The 21,622-nt window shown below is 36.6% G+C and overlaps 1 protein-coding gene across 2 annotated transcripts in view; it reads right to left on the bottom strand.

The window, feature by feature from the left end:
* The window catches only part of LOC134739426 (transmembrane protease serine 11E), a 53,100-nt gene that overhangs the window by 17,628 nt on the left and 13,850 nt on the right, over positions 1 to 21,622 (bottom strand). The window contains exons 2-9 of one of the 2 annotated variants that reach the window (XM_063663713.1): positions 20,988 to 21,112; positions 16,141 to 16,262; positions 13,947 to 14,014; positions 11,256 to 11,419; positions 8,124 to 8,162; positions 6,450 to 6,627; positions 5,258 to 5,517; positions 3,914 to 4,056 (exon numbers count right to left, since the gene is read on the bottom strand). In XM_063663713.1, coding sequence (XP_063519783.1) covers positions 3,914 to 4,056; positions 5,258 to 5,517; positions 6,450 to 6,627; positions 8,124 to 8,162; positions 11,256 to 11,419; positions 13,947 to 14,014; positions 16,141 to 16,262; positions 20,988 to 21,112 — 1,099 coding nt within the window. Of the gene's footprint in view, positions 1 to 3,913; positions 4,057 to 5,257; positions 5,518 to 6,449; positions 6,628 to 8,123; positions 8,163 to 11,255; positions 11,420 to 13,946; positions 14,015 to 16,140; positions 16,285 to 20,987; positions 21,113 to 21,622 lie in introns of those variants that run through there. The other variant, XM_063663714.1, reaches the window with a different exon arrangement.

Genomic DNA, 21,622 nt, shown 5'->3' with positions numbered 1-21,622 from the left:
ATAAGATCAAGTCTGAAATTTCTTAGAAACTGGTTAAATGGTTGTGACCAAAATGCTGATAGTTACATCGACAGTGAAATCCAGGTTGATGAGGTGGAAGGGAATTGCCTTATCTCAGATGAGACTTTGGACTTCAGACTCTTCTTTTTTTCCCCGAGATGAAGTCTTTCTGTGTCACCCAAGCTGGACTGCAGTGGTGCGATCACAGCTCACTGCAGCCTCAACCTCCCACGCTCAATCAGTCTTCCACCTCAGCCTCCCAAATAGCTGGAACTATAGGCATATGGCACAAAGCCCAGCTAATTTTTTTTTTTTTTTTTTTTTTGGGTAGAGATGCAGTTTTGCCACATCACCCAGGCTGGTCTCAAACTCCTGGGCTCAAGAAATCCACCCACCTTGGCCTTCCAAAATGCTGGGATTATAGGTGTGAGCCACTGCATCTGGCCAACTTTGAACTTTTGAGTTAAAGCTGGAATGAGTTAAGGCTTTGGGGGACTGTTAGGAAGGCATAATTATATTTTGCAATGTGAGAAGACATGAGATTTGGGAGAGGCCAGGAGCAGAATGATATAATTTGGATATTTATCCCCACCCAAATCTCATGTTGCTTTGTCACCCCCAATGCTGAAGGTAGGACCTGGTGGGAGGTGTTCAGGTCATGGGAGCCAATCACTTATGGCTTGGAGCTATCTTTGCAATAGTGAGTGAGTTCTTGTGAGATCTGATTGTTTAAAAGTGTATGGCACCTCTCCTACCACTCTATCCCTCTTGCTCCTGCTTTCACCATGTGATGTACCTGCTCCCTCCCATTTCACACTTCACCTTCTGCCATGATTGTAAGCTTCCTCCCTAGAAACCGAGCAGATGCCAGCACCATGCTGCCCATAAAGCCTGCAGAATCATGAGCCAATTAAACCTTTTTTCTTTATACATTACCTAATATTGGCTTTTTGTTTACTTGGTTTTGTTAGTTTGTTTGTTTGTTTTTGGAGACAGGGTTTTGCTCTGTCACCCAAGCTGGAGTGCAGTGGGTGCACTGCAGCCTCGACCTCCCGGGTTCAAGCAATCCTCCTGCCTCATAATTTCCAAGTAGCTGGGACTACAGGCACACAGCACCACATTGGCTAATGTTTGTATTTCTAGCAGAGATAGGAATTCCCCATGTTGCCCAAGCTGGTCTTGAACTTCTGAGCTCTAGTGATCCACCTCCCTTGGCCTCCCAAAGTGCTGAGATTACCTGCATGAGCCACCCTGCCTGACCCAGGTATTTTTTTATAGCAGTGTAAGAACAGCCTAATACAGACAGGAACAGACACTTCTCAAAAGAAGACACACAAGCAGCCAATAAACATATGGACAAATGCTCAACATCACTAATCAGGGAAATGGGAAATTAAAAACCACAATAAGATACCATCTCAAACCAGTCAGAATGGCTATTACTAAAAAGTCAAAAAAACAACAGATGTTGTTGAGGTTGTGGAGAAAAGAGAATGCTTATACACTGCTCATGGGAATGTAAATTAGGTCAGCCACTGTGGGAAGCAGTTCGGAGATTTCTCAAAGAAATTAAGACAGAACTGCAATTTGACCCAGCAATCCCATTACTGGGTATATTATACACAAAGGAATATAAATCGTTCTGCCATAAAGACACATGCATGCATATGTTCATTGCAGCAATTTTCACAATAGTCATGGAATCAACCTAGATGTCCATCGACATTGGAATGGATATAGAAAATGTGGTAAATATACCCCATGGAATGCTATGGAGCCAGAAAGCAAATGAAACCATGGTTTTGCAGCAATATGGATGCAGCCACAGGCCATTATACTAAGCAAATGAATGCAGGAACAGAAAACCAAATACCTCATGTTCTCACTTATAAGTGGAAGCGAAACACTGAGTACATATGGACACAAAGAGAGGAACAATACATACTGGGGCTTACTTGAGGGTTGAGGGTGGGAGGAGGATGAGAACCAAAAACTACCTATTGGTTATTATGCTTACTACCTGCATGATGAAATAATTTGTATACCAAACCCCAGCAACACACAATTTACCCATGTAACAATCCTGCAGATGTAACCTCTGAACCTAAAATAAAAGTTGGAAGAAACAAAGTAATTAATTAAATAAAATAATATAAATTTAAAAGCATGATATAACAACAACAATAACAAAACAGAATAAATAATAATTAGATGCTCAGGATATATCTGAATATCAGTCATCATATAATGAAATATAAAAATTTTTAACTTGAATGAGAAAAGGCAATCAACAGATACAAACACTGACAAAGATTTTAAAGCAGCCATCATAAATACATCTCAATGAGCAATTACCATCATGTTTAAAACAAAGGAAAAGAAATAGTAAGTGTCAACAAAGAAACAGTAAATATAAAAAGAAGAAACAAAGAAAAACCCTGGAACTAAAAAATATGATAAGCAAAATTCAAAACTCACTGGATGGGCTTAACCTAAGAATAGAGAAGACAGAGAAAAGAATCAGTAAACTTGAAGATACATTGAAATTACCCAATCTCAACAACAGAGAGAAATTAGGGTGGAAAAAAAATAAATGGAAGCTTAGGAAACTCTGGGACTATAATAAAAGAGTAAACATTGCTGTGGTTAGAGTTTCAGAAGGAAAGAAGAAAGAAGGTGGGACTGAAAGAGTATTTTAAGAAATAATGACTGAAAATTTCTCAAACTTGACAAAGGGTATAAATCTACATATTCAAAAAGCTGAGCAAACCTCAAACAGGATAAGCCCAAAGAAATCCATGCCAAAATACATAATCAAACTTCTGAAAACTAAAGACAAACTCTTGAACACAGCAAGAAATGACACCTCATCTATTGGAAAAAAATAATTATAATAGCAGCAAATTCCTTGCAGAAATCACAGAGGCAATGATTTAAATGCTGAAAGAAAAGAACTGTCAGTGCTAAATTCTGCTCCAGTAATGAAGAAGAAATAAAGACTTTTAGAGACAAAGAAAATCTAAGAGAATTTTTCACCAGCATACCTATACTAAAAGAGTGGCTAAAAGAAGTTCCTAAAACAGAAATGACTGTTTTTAAAAAAGGAATCAGGAAAGAGGAAAGAAGAAATCTATAGGTAAATAGTCTTTCCTTTTCCTCCTATGTTTTCTAAATTACGTTTGACAGTTGAAGCAACACATTGTCTTCTGTGGTTCTCAAAATATAAAGCAAATATTTAATATTTATATTTATTAATATTTAATGTTTATGTTTATTAATGTTTAACATTAAAGAGGGAAAAGCAAAGGAATTTAAAGGGAAGTAAGTTTTTTATTCTATACTCCACCAAAACTAGTAAAATTTCAATACACGTAGACAGTGATAAGTTATGTATGTGTATATAAATAAATATATATTTATATATACATAAATATAACTTAGAGGAACCACTAAAATTTTTCTACAAAAAGAAGCCAAAAATACCAATAGATGATCCAAAATTAAATTCTGTTTAAAAAGCTACTGTTACTCTATTTATGTAACATTCTGAAAATTGAAAAATTATAGAGATGGAGAATAAATTAGTGATTGCCAGATGTTAGGGATAGTAGGAGGAGGGAAAGAGGTAGATCTTTGTGGTGATAGAATAGTTCTTCATCTTAACTGCAGTGGTGGTTACACAAATCTACAGGTGTGATAAAATGCCATAGAATTAGACACATACTTTGTACCACTATCAATTTCCCAGATCTTATATTGAACTATAGTTATGTGAGATGTAATCATTGGAGAAAACTGGGTGAGATGTTGTGACTCCTCTGTACTATCTTTGCAACTTCCTGTAGATATATAATTATTTCAAAGAAAAGTAAACAAAAAATTACACAACATACTAATGGGCAAAACCGTTTACCTGGCATGCATCTGTTTTTCCTTTTAAGGAGCCAGCACATAACATTCTAGGAGTTATGGCGTCATTGTAAGCTTGAGGTTCATTGCAAGTTGTAGTGTCTATGAGAGTCACCTGTGCTTGTCGAAGATGATTTTGACTGTAACCTAAAAGAAAAAAAGTCTTCGTATTTGTAGAGATACATATATTTAATAAACTTGAAGAAAATGTTTCATGATTAGGAATAAGATGGTGATACAGGCTGGGCATGGTGACTAACGCCAGTAATCCCAGCACTTTGAGAGGCTGAGATTGGAGGATCGCTTGAGGCCAGGAGTCCAAGACCAGCTTGGCCAACATGGTGAAATCCTGTCTCTACTAAAAATACAAAAATTAGCCAGGAGTGGTGGCATGCACCTGTAATCCCAGCTACTCAGGAGGCTGAGGCAGGTAAATCTCTTGAACCCGGGAGGCAGAGGTTGCAGTGAGCCAAGATCGAGCCACTGAACTCCAGCCTGGGGGACAGAAAGAAGCCCCGTCTAAAGAAAAAAAAAAAGTGGGGAGTACCAGGTGCGGTAGCTTACGCCTGTAATCCCAGCAGTTTCGGAGGCCGAGGAGGGCAGATCACCTGAGGTCAAGAGTTTGAGACCAGCCTGGCCAACATGGTGAAACCCTGTCTCTACTAAAAATAGAAAAATCAGGCGGGCGCCTGTAGTCCCAACCACTGAGGGCAGCTGAGGCAGGAGAATCGCTTGAACCTGGGAGGCAGAGGTTGCAGTGAGCCAAGATCACACCATTGCACTTCAGCCTGGAGACTCTGCCTCAAAAAAAAAAAAAAAGAAGATAGTGATACAGAATCTTAGAATACATATGTTTAGAACAATAATATTTGGGAAGATAATTTGTTCCTAACTACTTTGAGCAAAAAGTTGGGTGCCTAGGAAAGAACCACAAGTTATCTAAATAATGTCCACTCCATTGTTAAGATGGGACAGAAGGAAATTTCAGTGGGGGAGAATGGTGGCTTTATGATTCTCCAGTCTTCAGAATTGGGTATATTATTGATTGCTAATCTCTAAACTGGTTAATTCTCTAAAGAAAAGTTCATGGCTAGGAGACATATTTGCTTTTTCAGACATCTTAGCAGTACTATGACTGTAGTATATAGTAGTAGCAATTTACTTGATATTAACTTAGGCAGGAAGGAATTTTTGTATCTTCCAAGTTATTTACTTCACTTTTAGGGCCTGACTTGGTCCAGGTCATATGACCACACAACTAACATATTTTGGCATAATGACATTTCATTGTTTAAATGTCATAAAATGCCAATTTAACTTTTACTTGAGTTTCCCTTCTGATGCTCACCATCATTTTTCAGTGCTCCAAATCCTGTCACAAACATCACATCACTTGGTTGAAACTCATAGGATGCATCAGGGAGACAAACTCTATGTACTGCATTTGTGTAGGGAACAGGGCTAGAAAGCTCTGCAAGAGAAATATCATAGTCATGTGATGGGTGTTTGTATTTTTCATGGACAATTATTCTCCGGAGACCACGTTTCATTTTCGAAGGTTTTATTGTTACTCCGAAGGAAGCAGTCCATCTGGCAGGGTTCTTATATCTGGGGAGAAAAAAATGAAGAATAAATTTCTTTTTACCATGCTACCAGTTGAATAATTTATATTAGATAATTTAGTCTACAGGTGTAGACTTTTTTTTTCTTTTTATAGTTTTGATGTATAGAACTCTTTCCAATTTGAGAATAAGGCTCAGGGTCTGACCAGGTGGAAAACGCCACCATTTCCTATAATATACATGCCACTCCATATGCCAAGTCATCCACTCCAAATGCTAGGGCTTTTTGATTTTTGTCTATATTAATGACTCCAAGGGACCTATGGAAAGTACCCTGTACAGAATAAGAGAAATTAATATATTCTATGTGTCTCATGTACCCCACCCAGAAATATACACATTTCTCTGAAAACCAAAAAGTCCACACAATAATTTAACAAAGTATTACTATTTTATATACTATAGACATTTTGACAATAGATTGAAGAGTCCTCCATTTCTTGCAATATAATTAGTCAATCTATTCATTTGTACAACTTGCTACTTCCAAATTCTTCATATCTTCATTATATAATTCTCGTATTTATTTCCTTTTCTTACCATGTGAAATTTCCCCCTTAGGATCAAACCTACAACCTATTCAGACTCCATCTCTGATTAAGATACTCAGCAGAGAGATAGAGCACTCCTGTTTGACAGCAAATTCAAATCCAAAAATGACTTTAAAATTCCTGCTTTCTTTGAGAAACTATTGTGTATTTATCAAAAGATTATTTATTTACATATACTTCGACTCCATTTCCATTTCCAGACTTTAAAACCTCTTACTAATGTTTACAAATGTTCCAGTCTTTTGTGATATACACATTATTTTTAATGTATGCTAAACTCATATCTCCCAAAATTCATGAGGTATTTTCTCGCCAAAACCCAGTGCACTTTGTTCACTCCCAATCACTCTCAAGCTTCAAGACTTACGTTGTAAAACAGTGAGCAGCACTCACAAGCCATGTTGCATTAATTAAGGTTGCTCCACAGCGGTGGCTCCCATCCAACTGCAGGCTAGCCTGCCAGGGCCATTCACCCTCTTCTACTTCTGTCCCACCAACGATCCTGAGACTCTGACCTAGAGTTTTACTTCTTCGTGTTCCGCAGCCTGCAAAGGAGATAGGGTGGGTGCATTGGTGGGTGCATTAATTCGCAGTTGTTTTAAGAATCAAATTGTGTTACTATGTCCCATATTTCTTCTACTTTGTGCTCCAAAAGTATCAAGTGTTTTCTCATGCTCTTACCTTTCTGTAAACTGTAATGTTTTATTTAGCTAACTCTTGTTCATTTTGTAAAATTTAAATCAGTTGTTACCTCTCTAGGATGCTTTCTCTAACTCCCCTGTCTCCAATCTGGATTAGTTATTACTTTCTTGGTGCTTCCAAAATAATAATAGTAACAAATACACTCTGTGTGTGTGCTTATGTGTATAACAAACACAGTCTGTAAGTGTGCTTATGTGTATGTATACATACTGACATTGTTTATGACAGGGTTCCTCAACCTTGGCACCACTAACATGTTGAACCATTTAATTCTTTGTTGTAGGGGGCTGCCCTGTGCATCATAAGATCTTGGCCTATATACTGTAGATCTACTATAGATGCCAGTAGCCCTCCCCCTATATTCATGACAAAAATGCCACAGTGGGGCATGATAGCTTGGCCAACAATATTTCCCTTGGTTGAGAAGTGTTGTTTAAGAATGATGTGTTCATGAATTAGTCTCATGCACCTAGTCCCATTAGAGTATGAGGTGCTTTAGGTAGAGATTATATCTTATCCATTTGGAATGCCTGTTGTCTAACACAGTGCTAGCACATGGTAGGTTCCCTATAAATATTGGTGGCGAGAATATATGCTATTTAGGTAATGAGATTATCTTTTGGTTTTGTGTTTAGTTGATTTTAGAAATTAACCAGCTATATGAGCTGGTGAGTAGCACATATTTTTCCACCTTTTAAGAGAAATGTAATGTGCAACAACCCCATAACTATTGAATGTATACTGTAAATCATGGTGGCATACTTGGTTATAGGAGAAGAAAAGTGCTAGCCTAGACTCAGCACTTTTAAAATATAGGTGAAGATATTATCTATGTGTCTTCAGTAATTTTATTAAAATATACCCCATAATTTCCTGCACTTTCTGTGACTTTTCCATGACCTGATAATTTCCTGCACTTTCATATTAATCCATAGGATTAATAACATCAAGAAGATTTTATCTAGGATATAGTGACAATAAGTTTCTGCCTGTAGCCGAAAAACACAATGTATAGATTTGTTTTATCTTATAGATATCTACAAACAAAACATTGACAAGTAAACATTTCTTGCCTCTTCTTTAACAGCTGTACAACTCAATTCCACTACACATCTGCCACAGGCACCCATACATCCACTCCAAAGTTATCTCAATTTTGCTATCCTTTACTAATAAAATGTGTCTCCAAGATATGATAAAGCACCATGAACTGTACACAAATTAATCAAACTTTATCTGTTCTGTCCCTATGATATCAACACAAAGTAAATCTAAATGACCTATAGTGTTAGCTTTTTACCTTCAGGTAATGCTATTTTAATAAATATATTAAACTTACAGTGGTTCAGATAGCTGTCTGTTTCTGTCTTGTTGATTTCTGAAACACACAGAAATGGCAAATAGGGTCAGCACATCAGAATTACACTATGCCTCCGAGTATTTCAAATACTAAAAGGCTACTTAATTTTATTATAAAACAGTATCTCTAGATTATAAAGGAGGCAACATAGTTTGTTATAGACATAGGATGATCATCACATTGCAGAGAATGTGAACGGTGTGTTAAACTTTAATGTGGGTAAGAGTCACATAGGGAACATATTTATAATGTAAACTCCTGTTCCCCTTCCCAGTAACTCTAACTCAGTAGCTTGTAATGATGCCCAAGAATCTGGATTTTATACCAGTAAATAAGATGCAGAGAGTCCACAGCCCGTCCATGGGAAATACTACTCTAAACCATAGTATTGATTCCCCAAATGTAACAATACCTTTATTAACCATTATTTCAGATTGCATCATTGAGCTCATAAGCATAGTCCCATCTGTATAACACACCTGAGTAGCATCTCCATAAATTTGTACTCACTCACAGTTAAAAACAATGTTACCCCTTTTGAAGTCATATTTGAAAAGACAGTCTGCCCTCAAAGTGTCATTTAGCTCCAGCCAATGACTTCTTAGCTTGCTGACGTCTCACTAGTCAGTCTCAAACCCTATGCAAGCACTAACCCAGCCAATAGATACATAAAAGTCTAAACTCAAACTTCCTGACTCAGCAGAGTTCTAATGACCAAAACTATTCTTTGTACATGGAAGGATGGATGTTCTAAATGCAAAAATATTAGTGTTAATTTTTTTCTTTAGTATTTAATAGTATGAATGAAGTGGAAATCTATATTCTAGAAGGCCTTCTTTCTGACTTTATTTATTCTGGCTACTTGTGGGGAAAATGGCAAAAATAAGGAAGAATTTACAATTTAGTCTCAGTTAATATTAAAAGGACCACCTCTGACCTCTTTGTTTCAAATAACCTGTTCTCTATCTCAAGCTCTTCCTAGGAAAATGTCAAGCTTTGAGTATTGATAGCACTGACAAGGCTGGCTTCATGTGTGACTTATACATCTGCACTGGGTCTCACACTCACAATGGCCTTGTGCTTGGTACAATGCTCTGCTATTGCTCACTTGACATTCTTAATAATTTTATCTTGTAACTTGTGTTTTGAAAATGAAGTTCAATAGGATAATAGATCATAGTGTTGGCAGACAAGATATGTGCAATAAGTGTGTCCATAGTTTCTTCCCACCCCATTTGCATATATCATTCACAATTCCCTATGAAATCAGAATTCTAGTGGACCCACAATCCACAGGGGTTCAGCAAGACTCAAAGCAAGTACAAGGTAAGTGTGCTATCCCTTCCATTAAGTAAGCAGAGGTGGACTGACATGCCTTGGAGGCCATGTTTTCTGTTTGAACCAAAACTTGCTTAGAACCCATAGAAAAGACAATAGCATTCTAATAAACACAAATGAACAATGGATCCTGTCATATCCTTTCTTGCTTCTGTTACTTCTGTGTATTAGCCAACAGCTTTTGCTGAAAACTACAACGTAGAAAGGGAAAGATAGGGGAACCCAGATCTCCTTTTCCTTCTAGTCCTTCCTCACCCCTCAATAAGCTGAAGGTAGAGAGTGTTGGTAGAATTTTTTCATATTAACCAGGAAAATAAAAAGAGTCATTAGCCTTTTGTACTATTTCCATTGAGGCAAAAATGAAAAACATGTATGTGTAAGCTACGAAATATAGTTGCATAATTTCCATGATTTGAAATACAAGTTAAATGTACTTATATATGCATTTATATTGACATTGCATAATATAAACAATTAAACTCATATTAGTAATCTACAAATTTAATTTTTTTCTCTTAGAATGACAATAATCAGCAAATGAAAACACCATGGAAAGTCAAGAGCGAGACCAGGGAAGAAAGAAAAGTCTTATATCTTTGTACTTTTAACAGCACTTTTTTCTTGCTTTTTGAAAACAGGTCTAGCATTTTCATTTTGTGCTAAGGTGCATGAATTATGTGTCTGTCCCTGACTACTGAAGCCTCCTTCCTAAGCAAGTGGGTTGGCTGGACATCAAATTAGGCATCTACTTAGATCTATCAGATATTATATTAGCAGTTTGTATTCATTCTCTCTACTTGTCCGCTATTCAGTAATTTCCAGTGCTGCCATATCCACTACTGTATCCACTAGCCACATGTGGCCAATGAGCTCTTGCAGTGTGGCTAGTCTAAATTGAAATGGACTATCAGTATAAAATGTACACTAGATTCCAGAGCCTTACTACAAAAAAAAGTGAAATATTTGATGAATAATTTTTACATTGACTATTTGTTTAAATGATAATACTTTGAACATATTGGGTTGAATATACAAATTATTGAAAATTAATTTTACATGTTTATTTTTATTTTTAATGTAACTTCTAGAAAATGTAACATTATACTTGTGCCCACATAGTATTTCTATAGACCTTCATTGTTCTGTAACATATGACCCAGCCCTTAGCCAGACCTTAATTTCCACTGAGGATCTCATATTTCTTAATTTCTAAATGTGAGGACTTATCATCACTTGTTTTGTCCCATGTGGCCCTACAAACAATAACAACAAGAACAACAAAAATCTACCCAAATTTTTCATTTATAGTTGTAAATATACCAAAAATAAGTTTATTATAAATGTTTCACTGGCGAAAAGTTTAAGGGAAGAAAGTATAGCAAGGTATATTAATGACATTTGAAAACAAATGTGTAAATGGCATGAACCTTTCCATATACCATACCCTCAGAACATACAATGAAAGCAACAAGAAAAAGAAGAAAATACAAAGCCATTTTCTTCACTTATAATTGGATTCTATAGCCAAAGTATAAAGTGTAATATAAAAAAAACTGCTAAGGAGTTAATAAAAAGCTTTCATGGGAGGCCTAAATTTAGGGTAGTTTTAAAAATTAAAATACTTCATTAGGACCAATTTATTTCCAAAGAAATATACTGTTGGTGGCAAGACCCCAGAATTAAAGGACATCAAAAAAATTTTTTTAATAGGTGCCAAGATCAAACCTAACATGAAGCTGTTCTATGAAAGAAAAATAAGAGAAATTAACTTACTTTTAATTTTAACTGACTGAGGATCTACTTTAGGGGGTCCTACAGCATCTTGCAGCTTTTCATGTAAAACAAGTTGAACAATTTTATTTACAGTTTCAGGATCCTCAGTAGAGTGAAATCTACAAATCAACAGCATATGAGCCAACACTCCATGCTTCTGTTGACTGTGGGCCAAAAAAGAAGAAAATGAAAGAAAGAAAAGAAAAGAAAAGAAGAAAGAAAGGCAGGAAGGGAGGGAGGGAGGGAGGAAGTGAAGAAAGGAGGGAGGGAGGAAAGAAAGAGAAAAGGAAGGAAGGAAGGAAGGGAAGAAGGAGAAGGGAAAGGAAGAGAAGAGAAGGGAATGGAGGGGAGGAAGGAGAGAGAGGGAGAGAGAGAGAGAAAGAAAAGAAAAGAGAAAAGAAAAGAAAGAAGGGTAATGTCACAATCTGCTTTTTTCTTTATCACTTACATGAAATGCACGCATAAAATACATTCGTAAATGTTTCCTTCTATATTGCTACTGTTTACTATGTGAAGAACCACAAATTCAGCCTCTCATATAGTGAGTTAGTCTGTTCACGGTCTCCCTTACCACCAAAAGGTCTAGTTAAGTATATGGCTATTAATATAAAAAGACATCTTGTCAAAAACCGTTCAAAATTATCAAATACAACGTGTCTTAAATATGAAATCAACTGTGGTTTTGAATTTCAGGTTTTATTCTTGTGGCTCAAGTCTACTTACCTCCCCTAAACAATCTTCAGGCTATCCTAAACAACTCCTAATCCTAAAGATATAAGACTGCTTTACCAAATTGTACTGACTTCATGTGACTGTATTTTCAACACAGAGAATTAATTAGTCTTAATACTATTTGTATGAATTACTACCTTGGAATCATCCTGCCAGCTACTTTACCCACTCCTTTTCATAGTCACTTCTGAAAGAATCTAACTCTTCACTACATATTGCATCAACCACTACTCTCATAAACTGGAAGTGGGAATACAAATTAGAGTCTTATTTTTGGATGGCAGTGTTATCTATTATAAGTTTGAGTATCTGTCTTCTCTGGAACAGCATTTCCACTTCTGGAAATTAAATATTCAAATGCACTCATACATTTGTGCAAGAACATACCTATAAACATGTTAATTGTAACACTATTTTCAAGACAGGAAAATAAATAACAACCCAAGTACCCTAGCTGACAAAGCCAGTGGATTCTTTTCAGTATTTATATTACTCAGTCAGAAATATTTGTCAATGTCGACCACACTCTCTTTGAAACTTCTTATCTTTTGCATCAGTGGTGCTTCTGTCATGATTTTTCTATTTTCCTGCTCTTTCCCTATATCTAAGTTTCCTATATTCCTTCCATCACCTTAAATAATGTTCTTCAAGCTTTCTTCATCATCCTTTTCATTCCCTTTTATTATTCTTTTTCTGAGAAATTTACGCCCATGCTTCCAAATTTTTTAGTTGATCATGAGCAAATTTCTATCTTCTGCTCAGTTCCATTTCCCTCTACTGAGTCACACTCATCTTTCAGGTTTATATGGTCCCTTAGTATGTAAATTCAACATCTCCAAAATTGACCTCATCTTTCCAATAAACTTGCTGTTCTCACTATTGCAGTAACAGAAGACAGAATAATGAGTAGCAGTAGCAAGATTACTGGAATAAAGAGGTGAGCAAATTAGAAAGTTATTGGGAAAATAGAATTAGTAGAACTTAGTTATTCATAAAATATGAGGGGACCAGGAAAGGAAGGAGTGTTTGATGACTTCCAAGTTTCTCATTTATGTGATTGGATTCTTCCTGAGTTAGGGAATTTTCTGTGGAACTTCCACATGGGGATGTGTGATTTCTATATAGTTATAGAAATCAGAAAAATAGTTTAGACTGGAGATAGAAACTTGTATTTCAATAGCATATGAGGCCATGTGGGTGAATGAGGTCCCTTTGAGAAAGTGAAACTTAAAGATGAGAGAAGTAGTTGCAGATCCAAGAAAGGGCACTATCTCAAACACCAGAGAGTAAAGAATTTTTAGAAGACAGTGATCAAAGTAATGCCTTAGCGATATCAGCTAAATAATAGAATGGCAGGAAACTTTTAAAGTTTTGTCATTGGAATAATATTGGAAATAGTTCTTATTCTGTTTTTTAATACAAATAATTTGTATTATGTCAATATCTTATTGAAAATTCTTATAATATTTTCCTTAACATTATGTTCTAAACCCATTTATCAATGGTTAGTTGACAGATGAGATCTTCTCAGCTACATATTTTGAGAATAGAGGGACGGAATAGAAGAAGGTAAAGAAGATTGATTAACAGGAGGAAGAAGAGCTAAAGACAAACCTGATCTACTATATTGTCTCACATGGTGCACTACTTGCCATTAAACCAAGGATGTGTGTTAGGTCTGTCTGTATTTAGTACTATCTGTACTTGGTAAGTTTCCCAGAAAACAGTTTTATAACATAGGCACCAATTATACCTCTGTCCCCAGCAATCATCTTGCAAATGCTTACTTTGGGATTTAAGGAATGAATAAGGGACTTTGTAACCCATGACTTACACAGGACAAGTGTCAAATGTTTGTTGGATTGAATTATATCTTTAACACTTCAAAACATATTTATTACTGAGCAGATTAACAGTTTCAGCTTTAAATTCAGAAGTCAGCAATTCAGATTTACATACCTGAACTTGATAACCTGAGACTTAACAAATTCTTCCCTTAATGGAGATTTATAAAATGCATTTTTCACCTGTTTGAAAAATATTCAAAACATATCAGCAAGAACAACTTTCTGAAATTCCACAAATTAATTCAAAGCTTTTTAGAAAATTAAAAAACAAAACAGAGCAAAAAACATTGACATTTCACAGTGAGTGGAACTTGAGGAAGCTTGAGGAATCTATTGTGGTTTTCTCAGTGATTTCAACTGAACTCTGTCTTAGGAATGATAGGAGTAGGGAACCGCAGTGGGGCCAGAAGTGACATCTGCTGTACTAATGCTCAGAAAGAGACCAAAGAAAATGAACATGCTGTTTCTTGAAAATTAAGAGTGAGAAATTTTACCCTGAAATAAGGACTTTTACTGCCCATAGACAAAGGAAATGAAATAATTCTGCCACATAATACTTGGATTATAGAAATGAGTGCATGACCATGTCAAATGCTTCCCAAACCTAGTGACAATGTTGTCAGGTATCCTGGCATAATGTACACCAAGTTCAGCACTCCAAGTGCTCTTAGAAAGGCCCAGGTGAACTGGGATACTTAGCCTAACACACCTATGAGTTTTACTCTACTAAAGTGAAAGAATCTGTTTTTGTAGAGACGTTAGTTATTATTCTAAATAAGAATTCTAGGCAACTTAAATTTTAATTAGGAGTTTATGTAAGGGAACACTTCAAAGGTTTGTTGTTTCCAGTATGTGGATATTTAGTAAACACTTACTACTTGCTGGTGATTAACAGAAGCAATGAGCCTTTTAATTCTTTCTTACATTTTATTAATTCTGAATTTTTTTACCTAAGCACAGTTCTTGCAATTATAAGACAAAGCTGAATAGCACAAGTCCTCTGAATAGGATGGCAGTATTCACAAGAAAATTTTTATTTAAGGGTTAATTTTTGTCAAGTAACTTCAAAACTATTATTAATTTTGAAGGCATTAAAGAGCCTTATGTATATTCCTTTAGATTTAAATCTGTCTGGATTTTATTTACTTAAATAAAATTTATTTGAATGAATGGCACAAAGAACAAGGGAAATAGTGGCATCTCTTCTTGACCTTTTTAATTCAATTTCATTTCCTTCATTTTGCGTATGTATTTAGCCTTAGAGAAGAGCCTGGTCAAATATTTCCCTGATTTGGTGTTTGCAAGTGCAAATGTAACCGGGATTCAACCACTGTCTCAGCAAGGTAGCCAAATCCCCAGGCTTCTGTATACTGGGCGGTTTCCAGGGTCTCACTTCCATTCTTATTCAGGTTATTGGAACTGGAAGACAATTTGGAAATTATCTAATCTAATGCCTTAATTTTCATATACGGAACTTTGTCCAGAATGATAAACTAATATTCCAAGTGATGTATCATTAACTAGTAGATACCACTGGAGCTACATGTGCCTCCCAGCTCCTAGCTCAGTTTTCTTTCCATCACATTATACCACGAATTACCTCACAGGTTGCCAGAAAAAGTTAAATTATTCTTTAATTAATCTGATAATGATAAGAAGTTACCACTTAGGCCCTTGTTCTTTTGGCCCATGCTGCTAATTTTTCCAGTTTCTTAAGTATTTAATTGATCCCTCAAGATAAATGTTGATGTGTTAAGGGTAGAGTTGCTTATCTGAGGATTTACATACCAAAAGCTAGTTGAAGGTTAAATATTTTTTAAAACTGGGTAGAATTGCATATCTGTGGATTTACTACAGATTTATATACCAAAAGCTGGTTGAAGGTTAGATATTTTTAAAAACTAACAGACTATTTAGGTATGTGCCTAAATAGTTTCAATCTTGGCAATCTTCTGCTCCAGGTCTCTTTTTTAGGAAGTCTAGGATACAACAAATATATTTTAAGCCACACTCACATTTCCAGAATCTCTGGACTCTGCTGATCAAGAGTATAGCACTAGCTAAGGAAAGGTGAATAAGAAGGACCTGACTGAATGGCTAAAGTTTCTTTGGTTCAACCCTGCAAGTCATACTGTGCTAAGTGATGTATTGTCCATTTTGTTTTATATTCCTTGGGTTAGGGCCTCTTTTCATTTTGCAGATACACAGGGATCCGTTAGTTGAATGGATCTTTTAGAAGCTAGGATGCTAAAAATATGGTAAAAAGTGACAGCAAATGCACTAAAAGTGGATGACAAGTTGCTTACCATTGATTCAAGTCTCTGGCTCATTTCTGTAAAATTGTTAGAAGCCTCTCTGCCAAACTCAGCATATAGCTTGTCAGTTGTAAATGACAATGTGCTATAGTAATTGTAGGTCTTCTTTTGATCTACAAGGAAAGAAGCAAAACACTATCATAATTTTTATCAGATGTGTATAAAGCATCATTATATCCCTGCTTGGTTGTTGCTGGAAGACTAAAACAGGAAGGAATGCTCTTAGCACAGGTCATCATCATCATCCTGCCCCAGGCCTCATAGTTATCTCAGGATAAAAAACAACAACATTTATCATCATGTGATATAGAGTATAAAAGCTGTAAGAAATGCCTGGTGTTCCTGGAGTACTGTACAAGTAGCTCATTGGAACAGTGGGCTGATTATTCATGTGTTACTCATTCCTAAGTAAGCCACAAGAGACAGCAAGTCATGCCATCTGAGCATACAAACAGGGATGGATTCAGAAGCCTCCCAAGGGTCACTGCATTTTTATATTCCAAACGTAGATTTTCTTTTCCCTTCCATCAACTATACATCAATTCTGGCCACAAGAACTCTAGTTTGAGAAAATTTATTTTGGCTGAAAAGGAAGATGAGGTTAGGAATTAAAATGCAAGGGGTTCAGTAAATAGAAGTTTAGGGAGCTAAAGTTGCCACCTGGCATAACCTTCCGGGGACACTATTTAGTTTCACCTGGGTCCCTTGTCACTGCATGTATGTTTTTCCCACCAACCACAGGGGTTGGCTTGTCTGCTCCTTAGCCACTGTCTCTACATTCTGCATTCAATTTAAGCAACCCACATTTTTAACCTGCTGAAAAGTTAATGTCATATAACTTTTCCTCTACCCTCCAGTGCATAAAGCAAGCACACAGCCCTCAGAAAATTAATGTATTCATTCAACAAATATTAGTGCCAACCACTTTTCAGCAAGAGACACTGTGTCAAGCATTAGAAATACATTGGTGATCAAGACAGTTGTATATAGTTACTATAAGAAAGCAGAGTGTGGCTTATCCAGTCACAGTCTCTCTTCTCCTTTCTCTTCCTCCCTATTCTTTCCCTCTTCACTTAAACTGCAGAAGAAAAGGAAACTAACACTGAACACCAGTATCCCCAGTACATTCACATATCTCATTTAATTTACAATAACTCCATGAAAAGGCAATGTTATCCACATTTAATAGACCACAGTCTTGGAAATGTAAATAACTTGCCCAAGCCCAGCAGGACATAGCCAAGACCAACTTCCAAAGTACCCACTTATTTCACATGCTGCTTCTTAGAGTAGGAAAAAAAGCCACTTATTGAAGCTAGAGGACAAGTCTTTTGTTGTATAAAAGTTATGCAAAAAACTACTGGTATATTTCAAAAAAAAAACACCCTGGCCATTCAGAGGATTTGGTGGGACAGAGAGGGAAGCAGCCATCAGACTCTGACAAGGGCTGGGGTGCGGTTGGTGATGAATAAAAGAGATGAATCGCAGGCAGGAGACACTGAAAGTTGGGTCGCCAGAGTACAAGAGACCTAAGTGAAGGACTTGGGAGGTTTTACTCTTCCTCCATCCCTCCTCACCTCCATTTCTCTGAATGGCCAGGGTAACATGAAATTCAGGCAGGTACCTGGAAATATACATAACTTCAACTAAGATTTTAAATTTATTGAAATACTGGGAAATAACTCATAACTATCTCTGTAAACTACTATTCTATTACATTTGTATTTTTTAACATCTGCCTCATGGTTAACTATAACTCTCTGTGGAGTTGTATCCATTCTTCTAGAATTCTGCTTCAAATTTTAATGTAAAAGTAAACTGCCTAGGGAGCCTGTTAAAATGCAGACTCTGGTACATGAGGTCTAAAGTTAGACTCAAGATTTTGCATTTCTAACAAGCTAGCAAGTGATGTTGATGTTTCTGGTAGCTAATCATACGTTAAATAGCAAGATTCTAGACAGAATAGCAAGATTCTAGACAGAATGGTAACAGACCCTTCTATACCCTCAAATTAGTTTTTTGACTTATTAGATTGAATGATTTAAAATTGCCATTAGTACAGGTCAAAAATAGTCAAATATTGGCAATTTCATATGGTTTAACCAACTTAACAATTTATTATCTGTGCTCAATATTTTACTTTACTCTGTAGACTTAAGCAGGCCACTGTTAAAACATATTACCAGCTGCCATAAATATATGATATGAGTAGTTACTAAAATATGTTGGGAATATTAACAGATAAGTTAAAAATAAGGATAAACATGAGTTTGTTGGTAATTTTCTAGCAGGTTTGTGATTCTATAATCTGCAATGATGTTGCTTATAACAGATTCATCTTCTGACATCCAAATCACACAGAGGCAGAAATGCACCCCCAAAGGCCCCAGACACGAACTGTACACAGAATTCTACATTGTCCTGGGCTTTATGAAATGAGAACCAAAATGATGTTTTTCCAAATCTGATTTCCTTTATCTGTATCTGTCTATTTCTGTAACAGTTTTTTTTTGGTTTGGTTTGGTTTTGTTATTTTGGCATGTCAGCTTCTAAATATTCATCTGCCAAAACCACTCAGTTAGTTTACATCCCAAAACAGAAAGCAGGTCACAAATAGAAGGCAGTAACACACATCACAACAATCACTGTTTATTCAGGTGTACTGTGTGGGCAGTAGAAGCTGTGTGTTCAGTATTACTCAGTTGATCATCCAAACAACAGGATTCAGGAACAGGTTACTGAAAAAATTCTTGCCAAGTTTTCACTGTATACATATGAGTAAGATTTATGAATCTTATAAAACTTGGCTTGGGAAGAGGCAAATGAGAAGTAGAAAGGGACATTTTCTCTCACTGAGGTGATTAGCCCCTAGTGTTACTAGGAATTTCTTGTGAAGTCAGACAAGCCGAAGTATGGCCCAAGAAAATATTGTAGGTGTGATTCATTTGATATTATCATTCAGTATTTAATAAATATTTATAAAGCACCTAACATGTGCCAAGATTCTGATAAATTCTAGACACACAAAAGTGTGTAAAACAGTCCTACGCATCCATGGGGACGAATAATGATGCTTACAACAAAGTAGGACTCAATATTCTCAGCAGAACTGTAGAACTATAAAGTTATTCCAGCAATTCATTTTTATTTAAAGTATGCTCCAGTCCCAGCACAGTGGCTTATGCCTGTAATCCCAACACTTTGGGAGGCCAAGGCAGGCAGATCATTTGAGGTCAGAAGTTTGAGACCAGACTGACAAACATGGTGAAACCCTGTCTCTGCTAAAAATAGAAAAAATTAGCCAGGTGTGGTGGCACACGCCTGTAATCTCAGCTACTCAAGAGGCTGAGGCACAAAAATCACTTGAACCCAGGAGGCAGGGGTTGCAGTGAGCCGAGATCAAGCCACTGCACTCCAGCCTGGGAACAGACCAAGACTCCGTCTCAAAAAGTAAAAAAAAAAATAAAGTATGCTACAGAAAAATCTGTTATTAATATGCAGATACTCCAAATTAAAAGACCTGCCTGTATGCAAATTCTACCAAAAAAAAATCTTTGTTTTAAATATTTTTTTAAACTACCCAGAAATGATCCACCTTGCTTTGGAAATTGAGATTACACTTGCGTGGATAGCAGAGGAAGATAACCAGGTTACAGAGTACTCTTTCTCGTTACTGGAAAGCAATTTCAACAAGGTCCCAATTAAATTAGAGTCAAGTTATTAGCTTCTATGGTTACGGTGCCTTGAACATCCAAGTATAATCTAGTAACAGAGGAAGATATTAAACTAACAGGTCATGGTTGAGTCAAGTAATTAAAACCCTAGGCAGAGTAGGAGGAAACTTCAGAAGGGTTGTTACATCCCAGAAGAACAGTTCTGAAGTACCCTGGAGACCTTTCTAATAACATAGCAACTAACAGTTCATCTAGCAATGAGGTACCTGATAACCGCAGGGTGAACGTCTTTATAATTAGCTTTCTTGGCATACCTATCCTCTTTAATCACCTACAATATATCCTAAGATGAGATTTCAATAACAGAAATAGGCACTTACTCAACAATACCTCATTATGACTATTTCTGTAACTTACTGGTACAGAATAGAGCCTACTTCTTTATGACTCCAGATTGTGTCATTGATTTATTGGGATGTCAGGATTTCAACGAGTTGGATTTTTTTTTATTATTATTTTTGAGACCGAGTATCTCTCTCTTGCCCAGGCTGGACTGCAGTGGCATGATCTCGGCTCACTGAAATCTCCACCTCCTGGGTTCAAGTGATTCTTCTGCCTCAGCCTCCCCAGGAACTGAGACTACAGGTGTACACCATCACACCTGGCTATGTTTGTTTTTTTTTTTTTTTTTTTAAAGTAGAGACGGGGTTTCACCATGTTGGCCAGCCTGGTCTCAAACTCCTGACCTCAAGTGATCCACCCGCCTCAGCCTCCCAAAGTGCTGAGATTACAGGCGTGAGCCACTGCACCCGGTCAGAATTATTTTAAATCAAGATGCTTGCCCTGTGACCTCAAACAACTCAAGACATTGGTTCTAGCTATCCTGTAGTTTTCCCTTGATTAATATTCACTTATTGCGTATTAAGGAAGATGCAGATAAGCATGCTGTTCCCAGCAGAAAGCATCACTACATCAAAGATAGAAAAAAGAATCCTCCTTGACTTATGAGGACTAAATAAGAGACAAAGCAGGTAAAGATTCCTTTGTACAGGCTATGTAAATGAATCGTAGTAATGAATGAATAAGCCTGAGGCAAATCAAAACAGCAAGGTATGAGGAAATATTTGGGGTAAATCACATGATGCCAAGGCAGCTTATACTTACTATATCTCACATAATGAACAGTGAGTCCAATGCACACTGCCAGGACAATCAGGGATATGAAGATGACGAGGCCGATAACCCAGGGTTCCCAACAGACTCTTTTCCTAGCCCTCACCACATCTGGCCTAAGGAAGAAAGTAAATAGATAGATTATTTCAGAGCATGCAACACATCCACCCATTAGACAAAACAGATATTTGGGGGGAATAAAGGACATTCAGTTGAAGGGTCATGTACTGTCTGGGATTAGAACACACCCTGGTTCCAGGCTACTGAGGCCAATCCTGACTCTGACTCCTGTTGCTAGGCAAGTAGTTTGACTTTTCTGTGCTTCGGTTTCCTCATCCGTAAAAGGAAGATGATAATGATAGTACCTATTTCATATGATTATTGTGAGGATTAAATGAAGTACTACATATAAAGTGCCTGTAACAATGCCTGACATGTAGAAAGTGCAATATTAAATGTTAGCTATCACTTGTAGAGCCAGCCATGTACTTGATATAGAGTTAGACACTGCAGGAGCTTAAAAATATTTTAAGCCTTTTCTCTAGCACTGTAGAATCTTAAATAGCCTTTGAAATGTATTACAGCTTGAAGCATACCAGGTTTCAGATAGAGTTGCTAATTCTGTT

The sequence above is a fragment of the Pongo pygmaeus genome, chromosome 3 (assembly GCF_028885625.2).
Source record: "Pongo pygmaeus isolate AG05252 chromosome 3, NHGRI_mPonPyg2-v2.0_pri, whole genome shotgun sequence".
Lineage (NCBI taxonomy): Eukaryota > Metazoa > Chordata > Mammalia > Primates > Hominidae > Pongo > Pongo pygmaeus.
Note: the sequence above shows the minus strand (reverse complement) of the source record. Positions and strands in the feature narration are given on the sequence as shown.